The sequence below is a fragment of the Haliaeetus albicilla genome, chromosome 2 (assembly GCF_947461875.1).
Source record: "Haliaeetus albicilla chromosome 2, bHalAlb1.1, whole genome shotgun sequence".
In the NCBI taxonomy this organism is placed as follows: Eukaryota; Metazoa; Chordata; class Aves; order Accipitriformes; family Accipitridae; genus Haliaeetus; species Haliaeetus albicilla.
In genome coordinates, this window is record NC_091484.1 from 19,836,948 (window position 1) to 19,854,848 (window position 17,901).

The following is a 17,901-nucleotide window of genomic DNA, read 5'->3' on the forward strand; positions in this document are numbered from 1 at the left end:
ACAATATAAAAATAATATATAAAAAAATGCAGACTAGCAGGAAGTCACGTAGACCATCTGTATTTTAAAAGATGTTCCTAAATGGAAAAAATCAAGGACAGTTCTTCCAGGTTCTGTGAGGCAACATGACTCACAGCCACTGCAATTTAGTGACCTACTTCCTAGTCAAATTTACCCCCCGCCCCCTTCTTCCTCTGGTAAGAAACTATGCATAAGATTTTAAACTTAAGTAAGTTGGAAGTTCTCAGTAACAGAGCAAACCCACTGTGTTCCTTCCCTAACTATAGATCATCTATCCTGGAAGAACACAGGCTGGTCCTGCAGCCTGATAGAGCAGGCTGAAGAGAGAATGACCCCCCAGAACTGAGTACTCTGTTCAGGCTGGAGTTATGCCTGAGGTATGTGATTCTCCAAATCGCAGTATAAACTAGTATCACTCTTTTAATCTATATTCCCTTGAATGGCTTGCAACTGGCTGTCCTAGGCTACCTGATGCACTAAAGCAAGACAAACAGACCTAGCAGCAGGATCCCCTGAGTCACTTCTCCCCTCTTATCTAAGCAATTCAGGTGTTTTAAAAAAAAAAATAAATTGATGTAATGGTAAATGCAAACATGTTATGTCACCTTCATTTAAAAAAATCAGTAGCTTGCCTCCTTCTGTTAGAACCATCATTATTCTGGGTCCCATAAATCCATCCATGGTACAAAATGCCAAAGTATTAGGAAGAGTTTTATATAAGGCAGGTCTGTTGGCTGAAGTCCCTTTTCCAGTCAAAACCTTTAATAATTGTACATGACAAAACTTTGTAAATCTACTTGCGACCTAGCCACAAAACTATACAGGTGTCATCTTTGGTGAAAGCTGTAATTGTATTTGCTAGAGTAAGAAAGAGAATTAAGGGAAAGCCAGGGCAGTCTGGACAATAGAGTAAATAATAAATTTGCTCTTGCTATTAAAGACTGAACATACATTTCCCATCTTCTGAGCATATAGAAAAGATTCCTCATTACCTCCTTAATGCCCATGGTTCTTCACTCTCAGTAGAGCAGAATTTGTCCTGTGACTGGAGAAGTGCTAATTTACAAAAATCATAGTGGGGGATCCAAGTTCTATATAATCCTCAGTTTGACCTGAATACCTGATTTCCAGCTTTCACTGACCAGTAAGCACAGTCAACTAATGTACTTGTCTCCAGGCTTTTCACAGCTTAACTATTTCCAGTTGCCATGAACAAACTACTTGCTAGAAGTGTGCCTGCGGTGGGAGGGTGTTGTAACTGTATCAACTTCAACCAGAAAGCACACTCAAACTCAGTTGGATTCAGTCTTTTTTAATAAATTAATGTCATTCAAAATACAGTGCCAGAACATGATGCAGCTGAACATGCTAGTAAGGTTTGTCATGAAGCACCTGTGTTCATGTCAGGTTGGCGGTGCCCCGCTACTGCTAGTGGTTCCTGGGATTAATGCCAGAGCAGCACTAGTCATCTGCTCTCCTGCACACAGCACAGGATATTCCTGAACAGTTTGCTTCTCCCCCCACCCCCCAAAGTAAAAAACCTGATAGCTAAGGGGTATCTATACACAATCACACTACAGTAATGCTTGTTATTAAATTAACAGAAAATAAAGACCTGGTTAATCCACACTAAAACTTTGTTTTACAATGGAAAAATACATCAGCAGCAGGAAGTAATATACATGAGCCAACATTACTGTAATACAGACCGTGGAGACATTTACTGATTAAAGCTCCACATAGACCCGCACTATGAGGGCTGACAGTTCCTATTGCAAGCCCAGCAACTTAAGTCCACACCTGGTAAACTACCAGCTGCTTGGAAGACCTGTATTCTAAATAGACAGGTATAAGTTAGTGAAAATAGAATACATGCACCTAATAATACATGTGACTGAACCTGCAGTCATTTTGCCCTGCATGTTACCATACAATGGAAGATCTACCCTTCCTACCACAGGTAGATCCATGGGATTTGTTTGTTTTTCTTTTAATGGCATTACTATACCAACATGGATGTTAGTATTAAGTAAGTGCAGCAGTCCTTTGATTAGGCCACACTGACAATTATATAACTAGCACTTAAGTAGAATATCCAGAAGTAATTCAAATATAACTGGAAGATATTTTCAAGAGAGTTGTCACATCATCCTAGAAACAGTAACTACTTTTTTCTGAAGCTAATTTTCCTGAACTGAGACTTCACAGAACTAGAAATTAATTTTTTAGACAAGTCAGATGCTTAAGCTCATGATATACATCTACATTTCTCAATTATCATATAATAGTATTTCAGGTTATGGAAGCCTATCTGCTCATTTCACTGATTCATACTGAATGGCGGCAAGTGTTAGGTAGGGCATAAAAATACAACTCATGAAAGACAGGTTTGACACTTCTGTTTCCAGACCTGTTCTTTCACAATCATTTATTTCAAGATAACTGAGCACAAAATCACTCGTGCAGTCTAATTTGGGAGCTATACAGGTGGTAAAGTAACCATCTCCCCATCCAGCTCAAATTCATCAGCTCCATCTGGTGAGAAGAGATATGTTGGAGGTTTCCATGGGGACTCTTCAAGGCAAGACGGATACAGCTTTCCTACCGTGCACCGGAAGTCTTTCCCCAAGTCCCACAGCACACGTTCTGATATATGCTGCCTTAAAAACCAGCGATCGAGTTCCAGGTCATATTGATAGGTGGCATACTTCGCCCTCTCGTTCATGTGGGTTTCTCGTATAAAGACACATAAAGAATTAGAGATGACAACAGCTCTAACGCATGGGTCAGAATACCGCTTGGCAGGGATATTGGCTGCCATTCTCCATTCGTTTTTATTCACGTCATAGATTTCCACTGTTACGGAAGACCCATCTACAGTACTGCTTGGGAGCCTTATACCAGAATTGCTGGCAATATGCAGTCCTCCAATATAGAATATTTTATCACCAAAAGCAGCAGCTGAAGCAAAACATCTACTTGTTTGTCGCATAGCCATTTCTACCCAAGCATCTGACCTGGGAAAATAACAGTACATCAAGTTGTGTGCCATTACGTAAATGCAGTTGTGAACTGCTACTGCTGTGCTCCATTGCCATGCGCAAGGCAACGGACTTACCATGGTCCACTCATCTTTCTCAGTATCATATCTCTCCACAGTTCTCCTGTTGAGTTCTCCACCAACGCTGTCTCCTCCAATTGCATAGATGTAGCCTTCACAGCAGACCAGGGATGGCTTTATACGAACAAAGAGCATCGGTGTCTTTGGAAACCAAGTGTTTTGCTGTGCATCAAACCAGTAAAAGCAATTCACAGTTCTGAAGGCAGCCTGGAGTTTGCTGCTTTTACTGTGATTGGTTTTCGTGTTTTTCAGAGGAACTTGCCCACCTGCTATATAGATGTCATTATCAGGAGTGACAAGCATCCCAACCTTATGCAAGTCAGCAGGAGGGTTGCAGAGTTTGTAAACTTTTTCTGCCTGGGGGCTATAGCAGACAGAAGAATAAAGACTACCAGGGTTTTCAGCAGCAGCTTCAATGAATATCATCATCTCCTCTTTTGTCATACCAAGTCTGGGCTTGAAAAACTTGGGCATTGATTTGTACAGTCCTTGCACCACCACTGACTTATCATTAGGTGGCAAGCCTTGAAACCAGGCTCTCTGCGTTACTTCTGAAAGTGCATCGATTCGGATTTGGCTAAGAACAGAGGACAGATACTGCGATCGTGACTCTGTGTTGTACTCCAGCCATAACATGGCAGCTTCACGAACTGTCTCCTCCTTTTCCACATTTAAATTGTCACTGCTTAAAATATCTATCAATAGATCGTGTGACAGTTGCATGAAAGCCTCCTGGTGGTACACAGCTGTGAACTTGTGCTCCACCATTCTTTTAGCACTCTGTTTTAACTCTTCACAGCTGAAGAGATCAGCAAAACTTAACAGACGCACACAATTTTCTGCATTAATTTTTTTGATTAAGTATTCTCTACACCGCTGTAACACATCATCTACCTGTAATGCAAAGAAGACACATGCTAAGTATTACTGCATACCATCTATTTCTTTATGTACCAGCAGCAGGTAAAAATACCTGCATTTACTGTTGAACAACAGAGTTTAGGCCTGGAATAATATAGACACACAAAACTACAGCAGTGACTTCCTCAACTGCTTCATGCAGATCAAGTACATCACAGAATTATGTCTGCTGGAGAAACTAATTTGCTAACTGTTAGAGGTGCACTGTTTTACTTCCACCTTCCGCAGGGACCATAAAGCAAGGACAGAAGGGTACATGAAATGTATCTCGCAAGCAACTGCTGTCTGTACTGAGCAAACTGGAGTATTTTGAAATGACTAAACAGAAGACTATTTAACAGGATAAAGAAAAAAATGGTTCAGAGATTAGAAGCAGCAATTTCATACTCAAAATAAAACATTCCTACCTGTAAGAAGCAGGCAGTTTCATAAAGCTGTTCTACTGTGCTGTCGCTTATTGCCAAGTTACCCGTGTATGCGTAAGTTATGATAATTTGTAAAGTGGCTGCATCCACATTCCTCAGGTGTACATGTGTTTGTTTACTTTCACTTAGCCCGCTCATGAACATGGCTCTGAGGAGGAATATACATATCAAGACAAGGATCAACAGTAAGTACAGTAATCTTAAATAGTCACCCGTAAATCTTCAGTGATTACACTCCAAAAGATGAACAGTCTTTTTGGTTGCCTGTTTACAGGTGTTTAGTATTTACCTTAGGCTACCATCTAGTATTTAAGATAGAGCATTTGTACAGAACATTCAAGAAGTACCATTACTGCCTTCTATAGAAATATTTTATATTTATGCAAACACTTTTGTGTTAATCAGCAGAGTACTCTAAAGATTATTTAGTTTTAGTGATGAAATTTAAAACTTCTATGGTAGGTGATAATAAGAGGGAAGAAACAGCCTCCAGAAAATACTGTTGAAACATATGCAGCTAGATTTTAGCTTCTAAAACAAAAAGAAGCAGATTTATGCAATGGAGTGAGCTAAGTCATATCAAAAAGCCTGCTCCTCTGTGAGGAGGAGAAAGTTAGTTGGGAAAATGGAGCAAAGACTGGCACTCCACAAATTATTTCTTATATACCATTCATAATAATACACAGTAAACTTCCAAGTTTGTAGACAAAAATGAATGACACAAAAAACTATCAGATTGCTCTGGGAAAAAAAGAAGGGGTGTGTGTGTGCAAGTATTTCCATTACATCTTCCTGAAAAAAGCAGAATGCAATTTAAAAAAAAAGGCTATTGTTTCCATAATGCTTTATATACCTATTGCCCATTCTGTTGTTTTTTTTTTAATTGCAACATAGTTAAGAACTAACTGGATTCTAGTACTGTAAACCAGGTATTTGTCATTTTTCTTAAAATGGGGGACACTTGATTTTAAGAGCTTTATATTAATTCAGGTTTGATATTTATGGTTGTATTGAAAATTCAGCTCAAGGCTCTTTGTATTTATTTGGGGCTTTTTAGGAAGCCACATATGAGAGAAGTTAGAAGGGACAGTGGGTGCACCCTATAGTCCTGCCTCTAGCTGCAGAGGTAAAGGCGACATGGAGATACACTCCCTAAGCAAAGCCATTCCAAGAAGCGTCTGATACAAAGACAGTGCCCCACCACCATTCCCTCCTGCGCCATCCCCATCTCTTGGTCTTCCAAGCTCCTTAACTCAGGGCAACTGGCATTTTAGGAGGGGTCACCGACTAGTCAAGTGAGCATCAACTTGCCATGCAGCTTTTTAAAGGTAAACAAAGACAGTACAAGTGCCAGCAAAGACTCCTCTTCATAGAGAAGAAGAGGTAGCTGTTAGAGAATTTGGCTCTAGTGCATGCTTACACACTGCTGAGCGGCCTGCACTGGAACTGGGCTGTTGCAGCACAGTCTTCGAGCACAAAGATGGAAGGTAAGCTGGCTGCAATCATACACAATGGCTGGATCACACTAAGAGATGCTTTTCTGTTCTTCCCTCTCTCCCCACAGCCTCCTTCAGGGCTATCAATTTTTCATAATAAAGCTAAATTTAGGAAGCTGAGCATCTTTTTCTAAACGAAAGTAGAGAAGAAAAACAGAACACGACAAAACCACAAGCTTGATACTTCTTTTAACCAGTGCCAAAACCTCATTCCATAAATAATAAACAAACACATATGAATAAGAGATCTGACTGCATATTCTAATGCAGCACACTGCGTGGACTCGTGACAGCTTTCCAACTTTATCATTAGCCACCCACATTAAATCTGGCTACATTTCCAGTGGCTGTTATTTTACAGACTGTTGGAACTATGTCATCTGCAGAAGGCCAACAACAATAATCATTATCTAGTGATCACACAATACTTGTTGCTAAAAATTGTACCAGACTCATCTGAGATGAAAAAATTAATACAAAAACCAGCACCAACAAAAAATTCAGTGGAAGTAATAAATTAATCCTCGAATAGTTCTATACAAGAAAGCAGACAAAATACAGAAAACGTTTTAGACATGTTCTGTATAGTGAGCCCATCTCAACAAGAAAACAGAATTTGCAAACCTTCCCTTGATTAAACAGGAAAGAAAAGTTATAATCCCTCCACAATGCATCAGGAAGGTGAAACATGCATGGATGTCACCAAGACTAGTTTCAAGCTTTAAAATTCCTTCCAGACAGGCAGATTAATTATACTGTGTTACCAACAAAAAATGATTAATCACTAAAGAAAATTCATGGTACTTCATCTTCTAGGACTTACCATGAAGGTATCTGCAAAGAGTAGTAACACTCGACATACCTTATTAATAAAAACTTTTCAAAAGACAAAAAACAGGACACCTGGGAAGCAGGAGCTACTGAATTAAAAACTGCAACAGCATCTTGGGGACAGGTGGTGAACAAAAACACCCACCCACAAAAAACCCTGTTGCATTGCAGCAAGGCTCTCAGGCAAGAAAAGAGTTTCTGGCTGCTCTGCTGAGCAGAGAAAACCTGATGATTCAGAAAAGCCATGAACTTGCACAGCAATCCCTACCTCTGCTAAGAAACTACAGCTAATAAACATGACAATGGAACTCCCATAGCCAAATCTCAGTAATCCCTTGTTACCCTACCTTGGGAAATAAAAGAAGATTAAATATTTAAAGATTAAGTATGAAGAATAAGAAATCTACTAATTATTCAGACTGGATTAACTCCCTAAAGAAAACAAACCATCACAAGTGTGGTGGGCTTTGGTTTGTTTTTTTTTCCACTTACTGTAAAAACGACTACCTATCCAGAGTAAGTCACAAGATGCTAGAAAATTTATTTTACTCTTTTGGTGTTGGCAAGTAATGATATTCAGGTTTTTTTACTTACTTCACTGATCTTTAAAACTCTCTGCCACACATTAATTATTAATCAATTAAGTAATATTACACTCAAAAACAGGTATCACAGATTTGCTAGAATTAACAGATCCTAGTTTGAATACTTACCTGAAATACGAGCTGCATGTTGCAAGAACCATCTTATGGCAGGGAAATTCAGTGCCCTCAACAATCAACACTATGTCAGTTAGCACCTGCTGTTCATAAAAGAATTTTAACTGCTCCAGCAAGGATACAGCGTACTCTGTATTTATCTGCCTCTCGTCCTGGGTAGACATGACTGTATTCCATTAATATTTCCAGGACCAGAGAGAAAAGTCAAGATCTTTTCACCAGAGAAACGTCAGCTGAATGCTTCTGAAGTAACCAGGGAAGAAACGCAGGAGGTCTGTAGCCTTCAGAAGTGATACTGATAAAAAAAAGGCAGTGTTATCTTGGACTGCTGAATCAGTGTTTCAGACTTTGACCTCCTATTAGGTCATCACACTTCGACTTGCCACAATCTGTTTAGAGACTTTCAAGAGTGCCTGCAGAGCTCCTGTTGAGATCTATGATGCAGCAAATGAATGAACAAAAGCGAAGTCTGAGGTAGATTTCGTGGTAACATCTCGTGATCAGTGGCTGCACTTGAGTGACTGAAAGCAGGAAAATAAAATTAATTTACGCATTAGCACTTTTTCAAAAACCTTTCATAGTTACCCCTTAAAGGTAATTGTCTAACAAACTTCTTTCTAAATTAGAACTTAACTACTTACACTAAAACTCTTGTTTAATTTTTTTTCTCTACAACAGAAGTATCAAAGAGAAAGGAAAAGCAGAAGAGTTTGTACATTAATTCTCATCAAGACATAGACTGATGAATTAAGATAATTTATTTCGTCAACAAGCTTCTACGGCTGGAGAGTTAAAACGAGGTTCAGTAAGACTTTATTCCTCTTCCAAAAATTACCCAGTTTTCCCACCGAGTACGCCTGTGCATTTCCTTCAACCATTGGTAAGATATCCACATTTTTTTCATTTCCATATTAAACAGCTACTTTTTCGGCTTCTGTGTTTTTGTCTACTTAAAGCTTATCAATACCAGGCCACTCAAAATATAAATGCAGTTTCTTCAACATTCCATCATTTTCCAACTAAACTCTCAACATCATCATCAACCTGTTTACTTCACCTTTGGTATTCTACTAGAGAACAAGCAGAACCGGACCTAAGGATTAAAAAGACCTAACAACCTATATTCCCAATGCTTATTTAATTCATCTTCTCTGTGCAGAAGGGCTTCACCTATTAACATTTCACATTCCATTTTTTTCCTTCTGAGTCATTTCCATACAGCCAGGTAAGCATGACTGCTGCAGACCAGAGAAAAGAAAAATAAGGAGATAATAGGAGCAAAGGGATGCTGGAATGGCAGGGGTTAAAACTCTTGGGAGTGGTTATAAAGCAATGGCCACAGGCTACCGAAGTCTGTTTTCCTGTTTGGACATTTCTCCTCCTCTTAAAAACGGGGTCAGGTTTTATCTACCACGTGGACACAGAAACGTAATTAAGAATGGGATAGTTGTGACAACAAAATCATCATCATAAAGGACACTAGAGTACCACACCTATCAAATACTTCCAGGTTTATTTAACCTTGCACTGTTCTTTCGCATTCCAAAAATCGAGGAATAACCAGGGACTTGTTTGTCTAATGTCTAAGACATCAGTATCATTATAGTTCATTATGAACAGTGAATGCAGAAATACCTTACTTGAAATGACATACTTTAAATTCCATACAAAAATACACAATTAGTGTAAGATGAAGGCTGTAGAAATACCTTCCAGACATATCAAAGATCTGCTATTTCAACAGAGCCCTGCCTGTAATACAATTCAAAGACAGCTGTTTTTTAACATTCACTCACTTGAAACAGATATGCTTAATTAATGCCACTTTAATTACTACTAATTTAGTGTCACTGATCCTTTTCAGTGAATATACACAAACAGGAATCTCAAGCTCTTAGTTTTCACTAGTTGTTTAACTGGAAAACAGTCAAAATAGTCAAACCCAATGTTCACTGTTACTTCAGGTGAAGCCAGTTAATTAAGAAAAACAGAAAAGGTGTTAATATTTGGAGGAGAAAGAAGGACAGCCTACTATATGCTAATATCTGTTGTTATAGCAGAATTCTTGACTTCAGACCTTCAAGTTTCAGGTGCAGTTAACCGCTGAAGTGGCTAAACGACAAGTATATCAAGGATATACAAGGATATTGCTCATCTAAAGCAATGACCTTCTGCTTCAAGTCACAGCTGCTTTTCACCAAATTAGTATGCATCCTATCTCTGCATCACTGACCACTATCCTGGTTATCTGATAACAGCTTAACATGCAACCTAATCCATTGGCAGATTTTGCACTGAACTTTAAATGGCTACAGAGACATGCAGACTTCCTAAGTGTGTTAGGCCCGCAGAAATAAATAGTTCGTGGCTTTAGTGGTATCCCAGGTCTCTCTACAGCATTGTTTTTCCTGGCTTAGGAGTAAAGTTTCAAGAACAATACAAGCCAGTGGATTAAGCTCTGTTCAGGCAGAGCATCAGTAGTACTAAGCTTTAGCAAAAGAAGTCACCGATATCGTAACTTCCTATTCTGGTGTAATTTTAAAGAATATAAATCTTCAGAAACAGGAAAAAAAAGAGTAAAACTAACATGCACTGTTTTAGACATTAGGTAACAGAACCAGTCAAGGATGCCATGGAGAAATTGATATGTACCTGCTAGTAAGATCAAAGACATTTTTGGCAGCATGCGGCTGACAGTCGGTAACTGAAAAAGCAGACCTGTTCGACAGAAGACAAGTTGAAACTGTGAAATTAATTACTATAAATAGCTGGAACATTTGAGTATGACCTTCAATAGCAGAAAAGATTGAGGAGATGACAGGAGTCTTGTTGCAGAACATTTATGTGATGTGAACCACCTTTGAACTGTAAATTTACAAAGCTGGAGTCCTTGGTTTACAGCTGATCTGAAACCATCTCATTTCCATGATGCGCTCCAGAGAGGCGCACATGGTAGGAGCATGCGACGTACATGATTCCTGTTTTCCACATCCATACTGTGTTTTGCTGCCAGTGATAACCATTTGCTAAAGAACAAAATTTTGTATCTGTCACAAAGTCAGGAGTCGCATCCCATTCCCTTGTAATGGAACCATACTAAATACTCCTCAGGAGAACAATAGATATATCAAGGATCTCTGAATTTCTGGTCCAAAATTACCATCATTTATACTGTCACTTCCCCAAGAGAAGCAAATCTGTTCAAAACATTAGGATAAGTGGTGTAGGAACATAATTTTGTGCCTGGAAAGTCCTCCAATACTACCTACCTCTCTTGCACCTCTCTGAAGAGTTCAAGACAATTTTGAAGGAGATATTCTCACTTTAAAGGCTGAAAAACTGAGGCACCAAAGTAAGAATCAGCTTATCCAAAGCCACATACTTGCCAAAGGAGAACTGTAAGAGGCTCAGTTCTCCCCAGTCCGAACCTAACCTCTCTCACTGCACTGTGCTTAGTTGGCATACAGCTCTTAGATCTCAGCTAACTGAAAAACTATGAACTTGAGAAGATGTTTACAGATGCACAAGTCTCCTGTAGTTCTCATAACTACACAGCGATGAACATTTCTGACTTATAGATTAAAAGATCTATGGCTGAAGTTAGCTTAATATCCTGAACTGAAATTCTGATAGAATGAAAATAATCCTTGAATGCAAGTTCTATGAATAAGACTCTCCTCTTCAACAATGTCACTGAAATGACCATTTTGTTCTGGGTAACTTCTGGGAAGTCAGCTGTCTAAAACAGGACTGGTATAGCTGCTGGAAGGCCACAGCAGTACTGGATTGCAAACTAAACCAAATTACTACTGGGTGATCCAAGGTAACTCCCTATCAAGCTGGAGAGCAGCATTAAGTAACAGGTTGGTAAGAGGGTTTGGTTTTAAGTACTTATTATTCCTTTCAGCTTAAGTAATTTTGATGAGGTGATTTTAACATCAAATCTGAATGAGACCATTCCAAAAATTAGTCATCAAATGTTAATGAGTTATGGGACAGGCTATTAATTGCCTTCCTTGAATCTGTTTATCTTCTGAGGTCAGGCAAAGATCAATAAACAGAGATATATACTGCACTACATACATGGAAGTATTAACACTATACTTCAATATATAACATGGAATAAGTATATTGACTATTGCCAATTTAATTAGTAGGGAAAGGTGTAAGATATATAGATATAATACTCTTCAACTGGACTAATTCAAAACAAAATTTGCTTGATTTTTTCCGAATTATAAGAAAGGCAAAACAGATATATAGACGTGTTTGGGGGTTTTTTTTGCTTTTTTAGATATTTTGATACTAGGAGAAGAAATAAGTTCTTCTGAAAAATCCCATTAAGAAGTCTGCCAGATTAAATGCCTAACTTTCAATAGAATTCTGGAAAACACTTAAAATCTATGAAAGAGTCACAGGTTCCTATCTGCATCTTTAGGCATCTAAATATCTCTTGAATTCTAACTTCACTAACTACAATTCACACTTCAATAAACCTGTTTGTTTTAAAGAAAAAAAGAAAAAACCCACCAAAACTTATTTCCCTGGACATTTAATTTACTTAATCTAGCTTTAACTAATAAAAAAAAAGCTTTAAATACTACTTCTGTGCACTTATAATCAAATTCCTATTTCCATGCAACGGCAGCTTCATACAAATCACAGGCAAAAACATGTCTGAAGTAGTGAGTCATCCACTATTTTTAACATAATAAAATGTCAGAATTAAGAACTGAACAACCATAAACCAAACTATACAAGAATTCATGTGTGTAGAGATAGCAATCCTCCCAGCTAGCAATGAAAGTACCAAGCTCAGGCACTTTAATACTTAGTTACTATTAAGGATATGCCAAGTTACAAATCAACATGTTTCAAAACTATTATGCCAACTAATAGCAAGGGGGAATACAAGCACTAAAAACGATTAAAATCAATTATGTAAATCAATACACCTAGCCAACAGATCTCAAAGATAGGAAAGAAGAAACAGGAGTTGGAAGCTCTAGATTCTTAAGTAATGTATGAAATTTGCATCCTTGGCAATGAAAAAGAAATAGGTAATTGATGAAGCAGTTCCAGACTTGGAAGTTTCCCTCTCTTCTAAAGCCATCAAAGGTGTCTTTGATAGCACTGCAGTCCAGAAACCCAAGCACATCCACATCTAATAAGGCAACAACATGAAATTACACAAAAAACAAGGATCGATTTATTCCTACACTGTTGTTATTTTGAGAATTACTATTCACTTGGAAACTACTACTATTTTCCATATATATTATGCTTGGAAGGCAAGTTAGAACTCTGAGGTAGGTGAGCTTTCTGAAACTATGCAGAAGCTAGAGACTAGAAGTGTCAGACTCCATGCTAACAACATGTTTGGTCACAACACGCTCCTCATTACCAGTTTCTTTCCTGTTTTTCTGCTCCTAAAGGAAGTTATACACTAAAGGAAATACCTGCTCAGAAATAAAACTAGCACAAGATAAACCAACAACTTGGCAACTGGCCTTCTACGCTGAACACAGGTAGTTTCCATCCCCAAGGGCGTTTCTGTTTTGTGGAAAGACTTGACCTGTTTTGGAAAATTAAGGGGGGGGGGGCGTGGGGGGAGTGAGCCATGGATGTCTCCAGTAAGATCCAGCCATATATCATGTTATGTATAGAAAAGTGGCTTTTTTTCTCTGAACTCTAGTATGTTAGTGAAGCTAGTCTGTTTTATTTAAGAGCTTAAATTCCAGTTCACATGTATACATCGCTCCCTTAAATATTCACTATGAGATATGATGATGTTCAACTATAAATGCAAGCATTTCTACATTAAGAAATCAGGTTAATAATTAATGCAGCTTAACTAACCATAAGTTAGTTCCTGAAAGGTTAAGAATCTTATAATGGTTATCTTATTCGTGCATATAAAATTTGTTCTCAAAATGCAACAGCCACTAGATTAAGGAAGACAAATTTTAGGGTTTGCAACAATTCTGGTCTGTTTCATAATCACATGACCAAAACAAAAAAGCCTGCCTCGGAAAAAAAAAAACCCAACAACCACCGCCAAAAATACTAAATAAGCAGCAACATCCTTTCTTCTGCTTTGGTCTGTTCCTGCAAGATGCTAGTTACACAGCACTGAGTATAACAGGACCTTTTTACTCCACACACAAAAATAATTAGGGAAGAGGTGTGACACCTACACCCAGATCATGAGACCATGATTTACATATCCAAGTATATTAAATATTAAAAATTACTTATTTCTCCTGGTACATTTATGGGAAACTGAACTAATTTGATCATGTATTTCAATGATCTTCTAAATACATCACCTCAACAAAATTCATGTAAATACAGCCCTAGGTGAGCTCACAACAGCACACAGCCTTTCAGGCCCACTATGATCACAAAGTAATGTAGAAAGGCAAGCTGTGGCTTTGCAAGGAATCCTCTAAAAACGCAGATGCTAACTACACTGCAAATCCATTTCTAAATCATAATTAAAGTTATTTCAAAAGCAGCAGGTATCTATCCCGCTCATAACAGAAACAATAATAAATACTAGAAAAATCTTAGGCACACAAATGGCTAACTTCAAAGCTATACTATGCATATACTTAGTCTATAAGAGTTCACTAAGAAATCTGACTCTTCAAATCCACACAAACACTGAAGCCCACCCCCGGTCGCTGTAGGTAGTAGTAGTATGTATACGCACAGAACTAGACATTACACGGAACGCCAATGCCACTACCGTGCTGTTGTCGTAGACGACTTCATCGTGTCTGTCCTTTCAAGCGTCTCTAAGAAAAACCACGGGAGTTGCAAGCGTCCCAACCTGCTAAGCTGAAGAGGAGCACTGAACGCTGGAAGCCCTACTGCCCACCCCACGACAGGCCTGAGTTTACAGTCCCCTCCCGCTCGCAGTACGCAGCGACACGGTACTAGAGAGGGAACACATTTTTTTCCTCTTCCTGACAGCCGGGTGCGCCGTCCCGTCCCTCCGTTGCTTTCATTCCTTTCCTGCTTCCCTAGGAAGCCCCCCCCCACCAGCCCTAAGGAAGGGGGCGCCTTCCTGCTCCGCCAGTACCGGCGCGCTCGGGGGCTCAGGGACGGCCCCGCCGGCCGCACAGCTGACAGCCCGCCGCGCGTCCCGATCTCCTCTCCTCTCTCCTCCTCCCGAGCTCCGCCGCGCCCGCAGCCGGCCGCGGCCGCCACCTCGCCTTCTTCCTCTGGGTGCCTCCGCCGCGGGTCTCCGCCGGCGTCCAGCGGGACCGGGGCCGCAGCTGCCTGGCGGGAGCGGTCGCAGGTCGCGGAGAGGGCGGGCGGGAGCCGCGCCCAGGCTTGGGGGGGGGTTGGGGAGCGGCAGGCTGCGGCAGAGCCCCACGCGGGCCTCCCCGCCGCGGGAGCGCCCCCGCCGCGGGGGCCGAGGCCCCCCCCTCGCGGCGAAACGGCGGCCTACCCCCGCTATGGCCCCGCAGGCCGCCGGCGGCGAGGAGACGGGAAACGGCCCGACGGCCGCGCCAGACGACGGCGGCCTCTACGGCGGGAGGCGAGCACAGGAGAGCCGCCGCCGCCGTCCCTCCCCGCACAAACCTCCGACCGCCGCTTTTTCCTCTTCTGCCTCAGCGTCCCGACCGCAGACGGCCGGGGGCGAGGGGCCAGCCAAGGGAAGCGGGGGGGGGGGGGAAGAAGAAGGAGGAGAAGGAGGAGGAGAAGGATCCGGTCTCACCCGGGCTGCGGAGGCGGCAGCCACTAGACGCGCAGGCGCACTGCCCTCCACCTCCTCATCCCCCACAGCACCACCGCCGCTCGGCGGCTGTTACGAGGCGCCGCGCACCGCCGCCCGTGCCCGCCTCTCCTGCGCATGCTCAGAGCGGGGAGAAGTCAGGCCCATTTCCTGTTCCTCCGCCCTCCAGCTTCTGCCTACGCCAGCGCCCGCGCCAAGAGGAAGCGGCGGGCGCGCTGGCCCGCCTGACGGCGCAGGGCGGGTGCGGGACCCCGAGAGGAGTGGGCGTGCGGGCGGAGGCAGCGCCCTCTGCCAGGAGGAGCGGCTCGCTGCAGCCCGTGTGCTGTGCGGGGAAGGGCCGAGGCGCGGCCCGGTCCAGCCGTGTCCCTCTGCTTCCCGGCGCCTCCTTTTTAGTTTTTCTCAAGGGCCCTCCTGCCGGCTGAGGCACCGTGCAGCTGAAACGTCCTTTGGTCAAATGCGGGAGCCTCAGAGGCGAGGTTTGCCTGCCCCTTGGGGAAACGCCGCCTGAGGCTCGTGGTGGCCTTGAGCCTGCCAAGCGACAGGGGTGAGGGAGATGGGAGGAGGCAGAAGGCCGAAGTCTGGCCCAAGGGAAGGGAAAATCCTGTAGACAGGCAACTTTTTAAAAGCTAGGGAGTCGGGTTTTTTTGTTTTCTTTTTTATTTCCCTTTGGGTCCATCCACCAAGAGAAGGGCTAGGAATTTAAAAAGGTGAAAACTTGATCTGACGAATGTAGGAGTTGGGGATTCAAAGCATCCCAGACCAGGCACATGAGAGACCTGCACACAAAGTGCAAGAGCTGCCCTCAATGGAAAGGACAGGCTTTGACTGGGGAGGTCTGCAAGGAACGAGATCAGTAATGCTTCCCAGGCATTTTGTAGTTTGTGCCTTAGTGCAAAGGACAAGTTTAACCTGAACATTATAGAAAAAAAACCAAAAAACCCAGAAATTACAGGAATTTCCCAACCTAGAAATGTAAATGGTCTCTAAGCATCCACACCTCTTTAGTTTTCTCACATTCGTTGTGCTTCCTTCTCTCACCATCTCTCCCAATACCGGTGCTCTGTCATTCAGACACATGAAGTTCCCAAGTGGCCACCCAGATTCCCATCTCCTGTAAAGACCCAGGGCAGAGTCAGATTACAACCTCACACTTCATAAATTTCTGTTATGCTTGGTAGAGTACACTGTACTGGAATAAGCACTTCCCTTGTTCACATGGAAAGAACATCACATCTGTCAGTCTGCTCAGCCCTGTTAGGATGGAAGAGCATTGCTCCCTTTACTCAGTACTGAACAACTGGTAAACTTTCAAAACAAATATAAACTTTGCCTTGCATTGTCTGGTGGGGGGGGTTTCCTACAAAACGCATCTTTAACAGTAGTTTTAAGCAGAAGATTGGTAATATTCGCCTTTGTTTTGTTTGTTTTAAATACAAGTTCCAGCATTACAAAAGGGAAATACTGGATTCACTTAGGCATGCAGCTTAAATGTCTGCAATATGAGGCTGCTAGCTTTCTGTACACCAGCTGAAGGCTTTTACCACTATTCCTATCTTCATGTTTTGATTGTCCCTCCCACCGGTTGATGGAAAAAGGCCCCCCACGCTACTGTTAAATGAGCCTCAGGTGGAAGGGGGAGTGGACAAGTAGCAGCTGCCTGCCATAAAGAGGATGAGCTGAGGACTTTGTTAGTTTCTTGCTGGGCTGTAAGCAGCAGCAGTATGGACCTGTTTTGAGGGGCTCTAATGGGGCAGGAATAGCTTAGTTTTTGTAGGGCTTCCTTTTTGCTTGTTTGGGTCCTTCCGTTCCCCCCCCCCCCCCCCCCCCAAAGGCCAAAATAATTCTGGGAGCTTTGGTCTAAGAGAGAGGGCTAGATAGGCCATTCTAGATGGAAACTGAAGAGGGCTCCAGTGCTTCTGAAAACTTTCTGAAACTCTAGGCTGAACTGTGTGCTAGTTTGTAACAGGTCTTGAATTCAAGTTTTTATCTGTAACTTTGAAGTGCTTAAGTTCTCCGAAGAGTTGAGCTGCTGTCTCTCTCTCTTTTTTTGTTTTGTTTTGGGTTTTTTTTTTTGTGTGTGTGTAGTCACTATATCTTCTGTGTTCTCCAATTTCTTTTATTCTTGCTTGTAAGCTACATGTGACAGGCTTGTATCACTTGCATGGGTTGGAATGGGCTGAACTTAGTATATTGGTTAACTGAGGAAATACATAGGTGTAGGAGGAAGTTCTGTCTTGTGAATTTTGTATGGCTTTGAACTTGAAATTATGCATAAGGATTTTTCTTTTTTTTTTTGTTACCTATTATTTAAGTAAAGGAAGCATGGTGTCACTGAAATATTTGGTTTATGTTAGCTGTTATTGTTCTTAAGTATGTTATAAAGTACAAATCCTGAATTAACAGAGCTCTTATTGTGATCTCAAATACACTATATGTGTTGGCATTAAGAAGTGTTTTCTTTACAAAGCACCAAACTTCTGATGCGTGAAGCCTTCTGTTGTTTGGTTTTTGGGTTGGGGGGGTGGTTTTGGTGTTTTTTGGGGGGGGGGGTTTGTTGTTTTTTTTTTTTTTTGAGGCCTCTTGCTTAAGGCTACTTGACTGAAGGCTACTTTTTAACTGA

General features: G+C 41.5%; 1 protein-coding gene across 4 annotated transcripts; it reads right to left on the reverse strand.

Moving 5' to 3' along the window:
* Positions 1-1,317: 1,317 nt before the first annotated feature.
* On the reverse strand, positions 1,318-15,388 carry KBTBD2 (kelch repeat and BTB domain containing 2). 4 transcript variants are annotated; one of them, XM_069809025.1, is made up of 5 exons: positions 15,128-15,247; positions 10,187-10,252; positions 7,529-8,055; positions 4,471-4,636; positions 1,318-4,036 (listed from the first exon to the last, which is right to left on the reverse strand). In XM_069809025.1, exons 3-5 carry the CDS (start codon positions 7,696-7,698, stop codon positions 2,501-2,503), a joined length of 1,872 nt encoding a protein of 623 aa, XP_069665126.1. In that variant the 5' UTR covers positions 7,699-8,055; positions 10,187-10,252; positions 15,128-15,247; the 3' UTR covers positions 1,318-2,500. The 4 variants fall into 4 exon arrangements, with proteins under 4 accessions (XP_069665126.1, XP_069665136.1, XP_069665140.1 ...); XM_069809035.1 differs by lacking the exon at positions 15,128-15,247 and adding an exon at positions 14,622-14,659; XM_069809039.1 differs by lacking the exons at positions 10,187-10,252; positions 15,128-15,247 and adding an exon at positions 15,264-15,388.
* Positions 15,389-17,901: the final 2,513 nt, after the last annotated feature.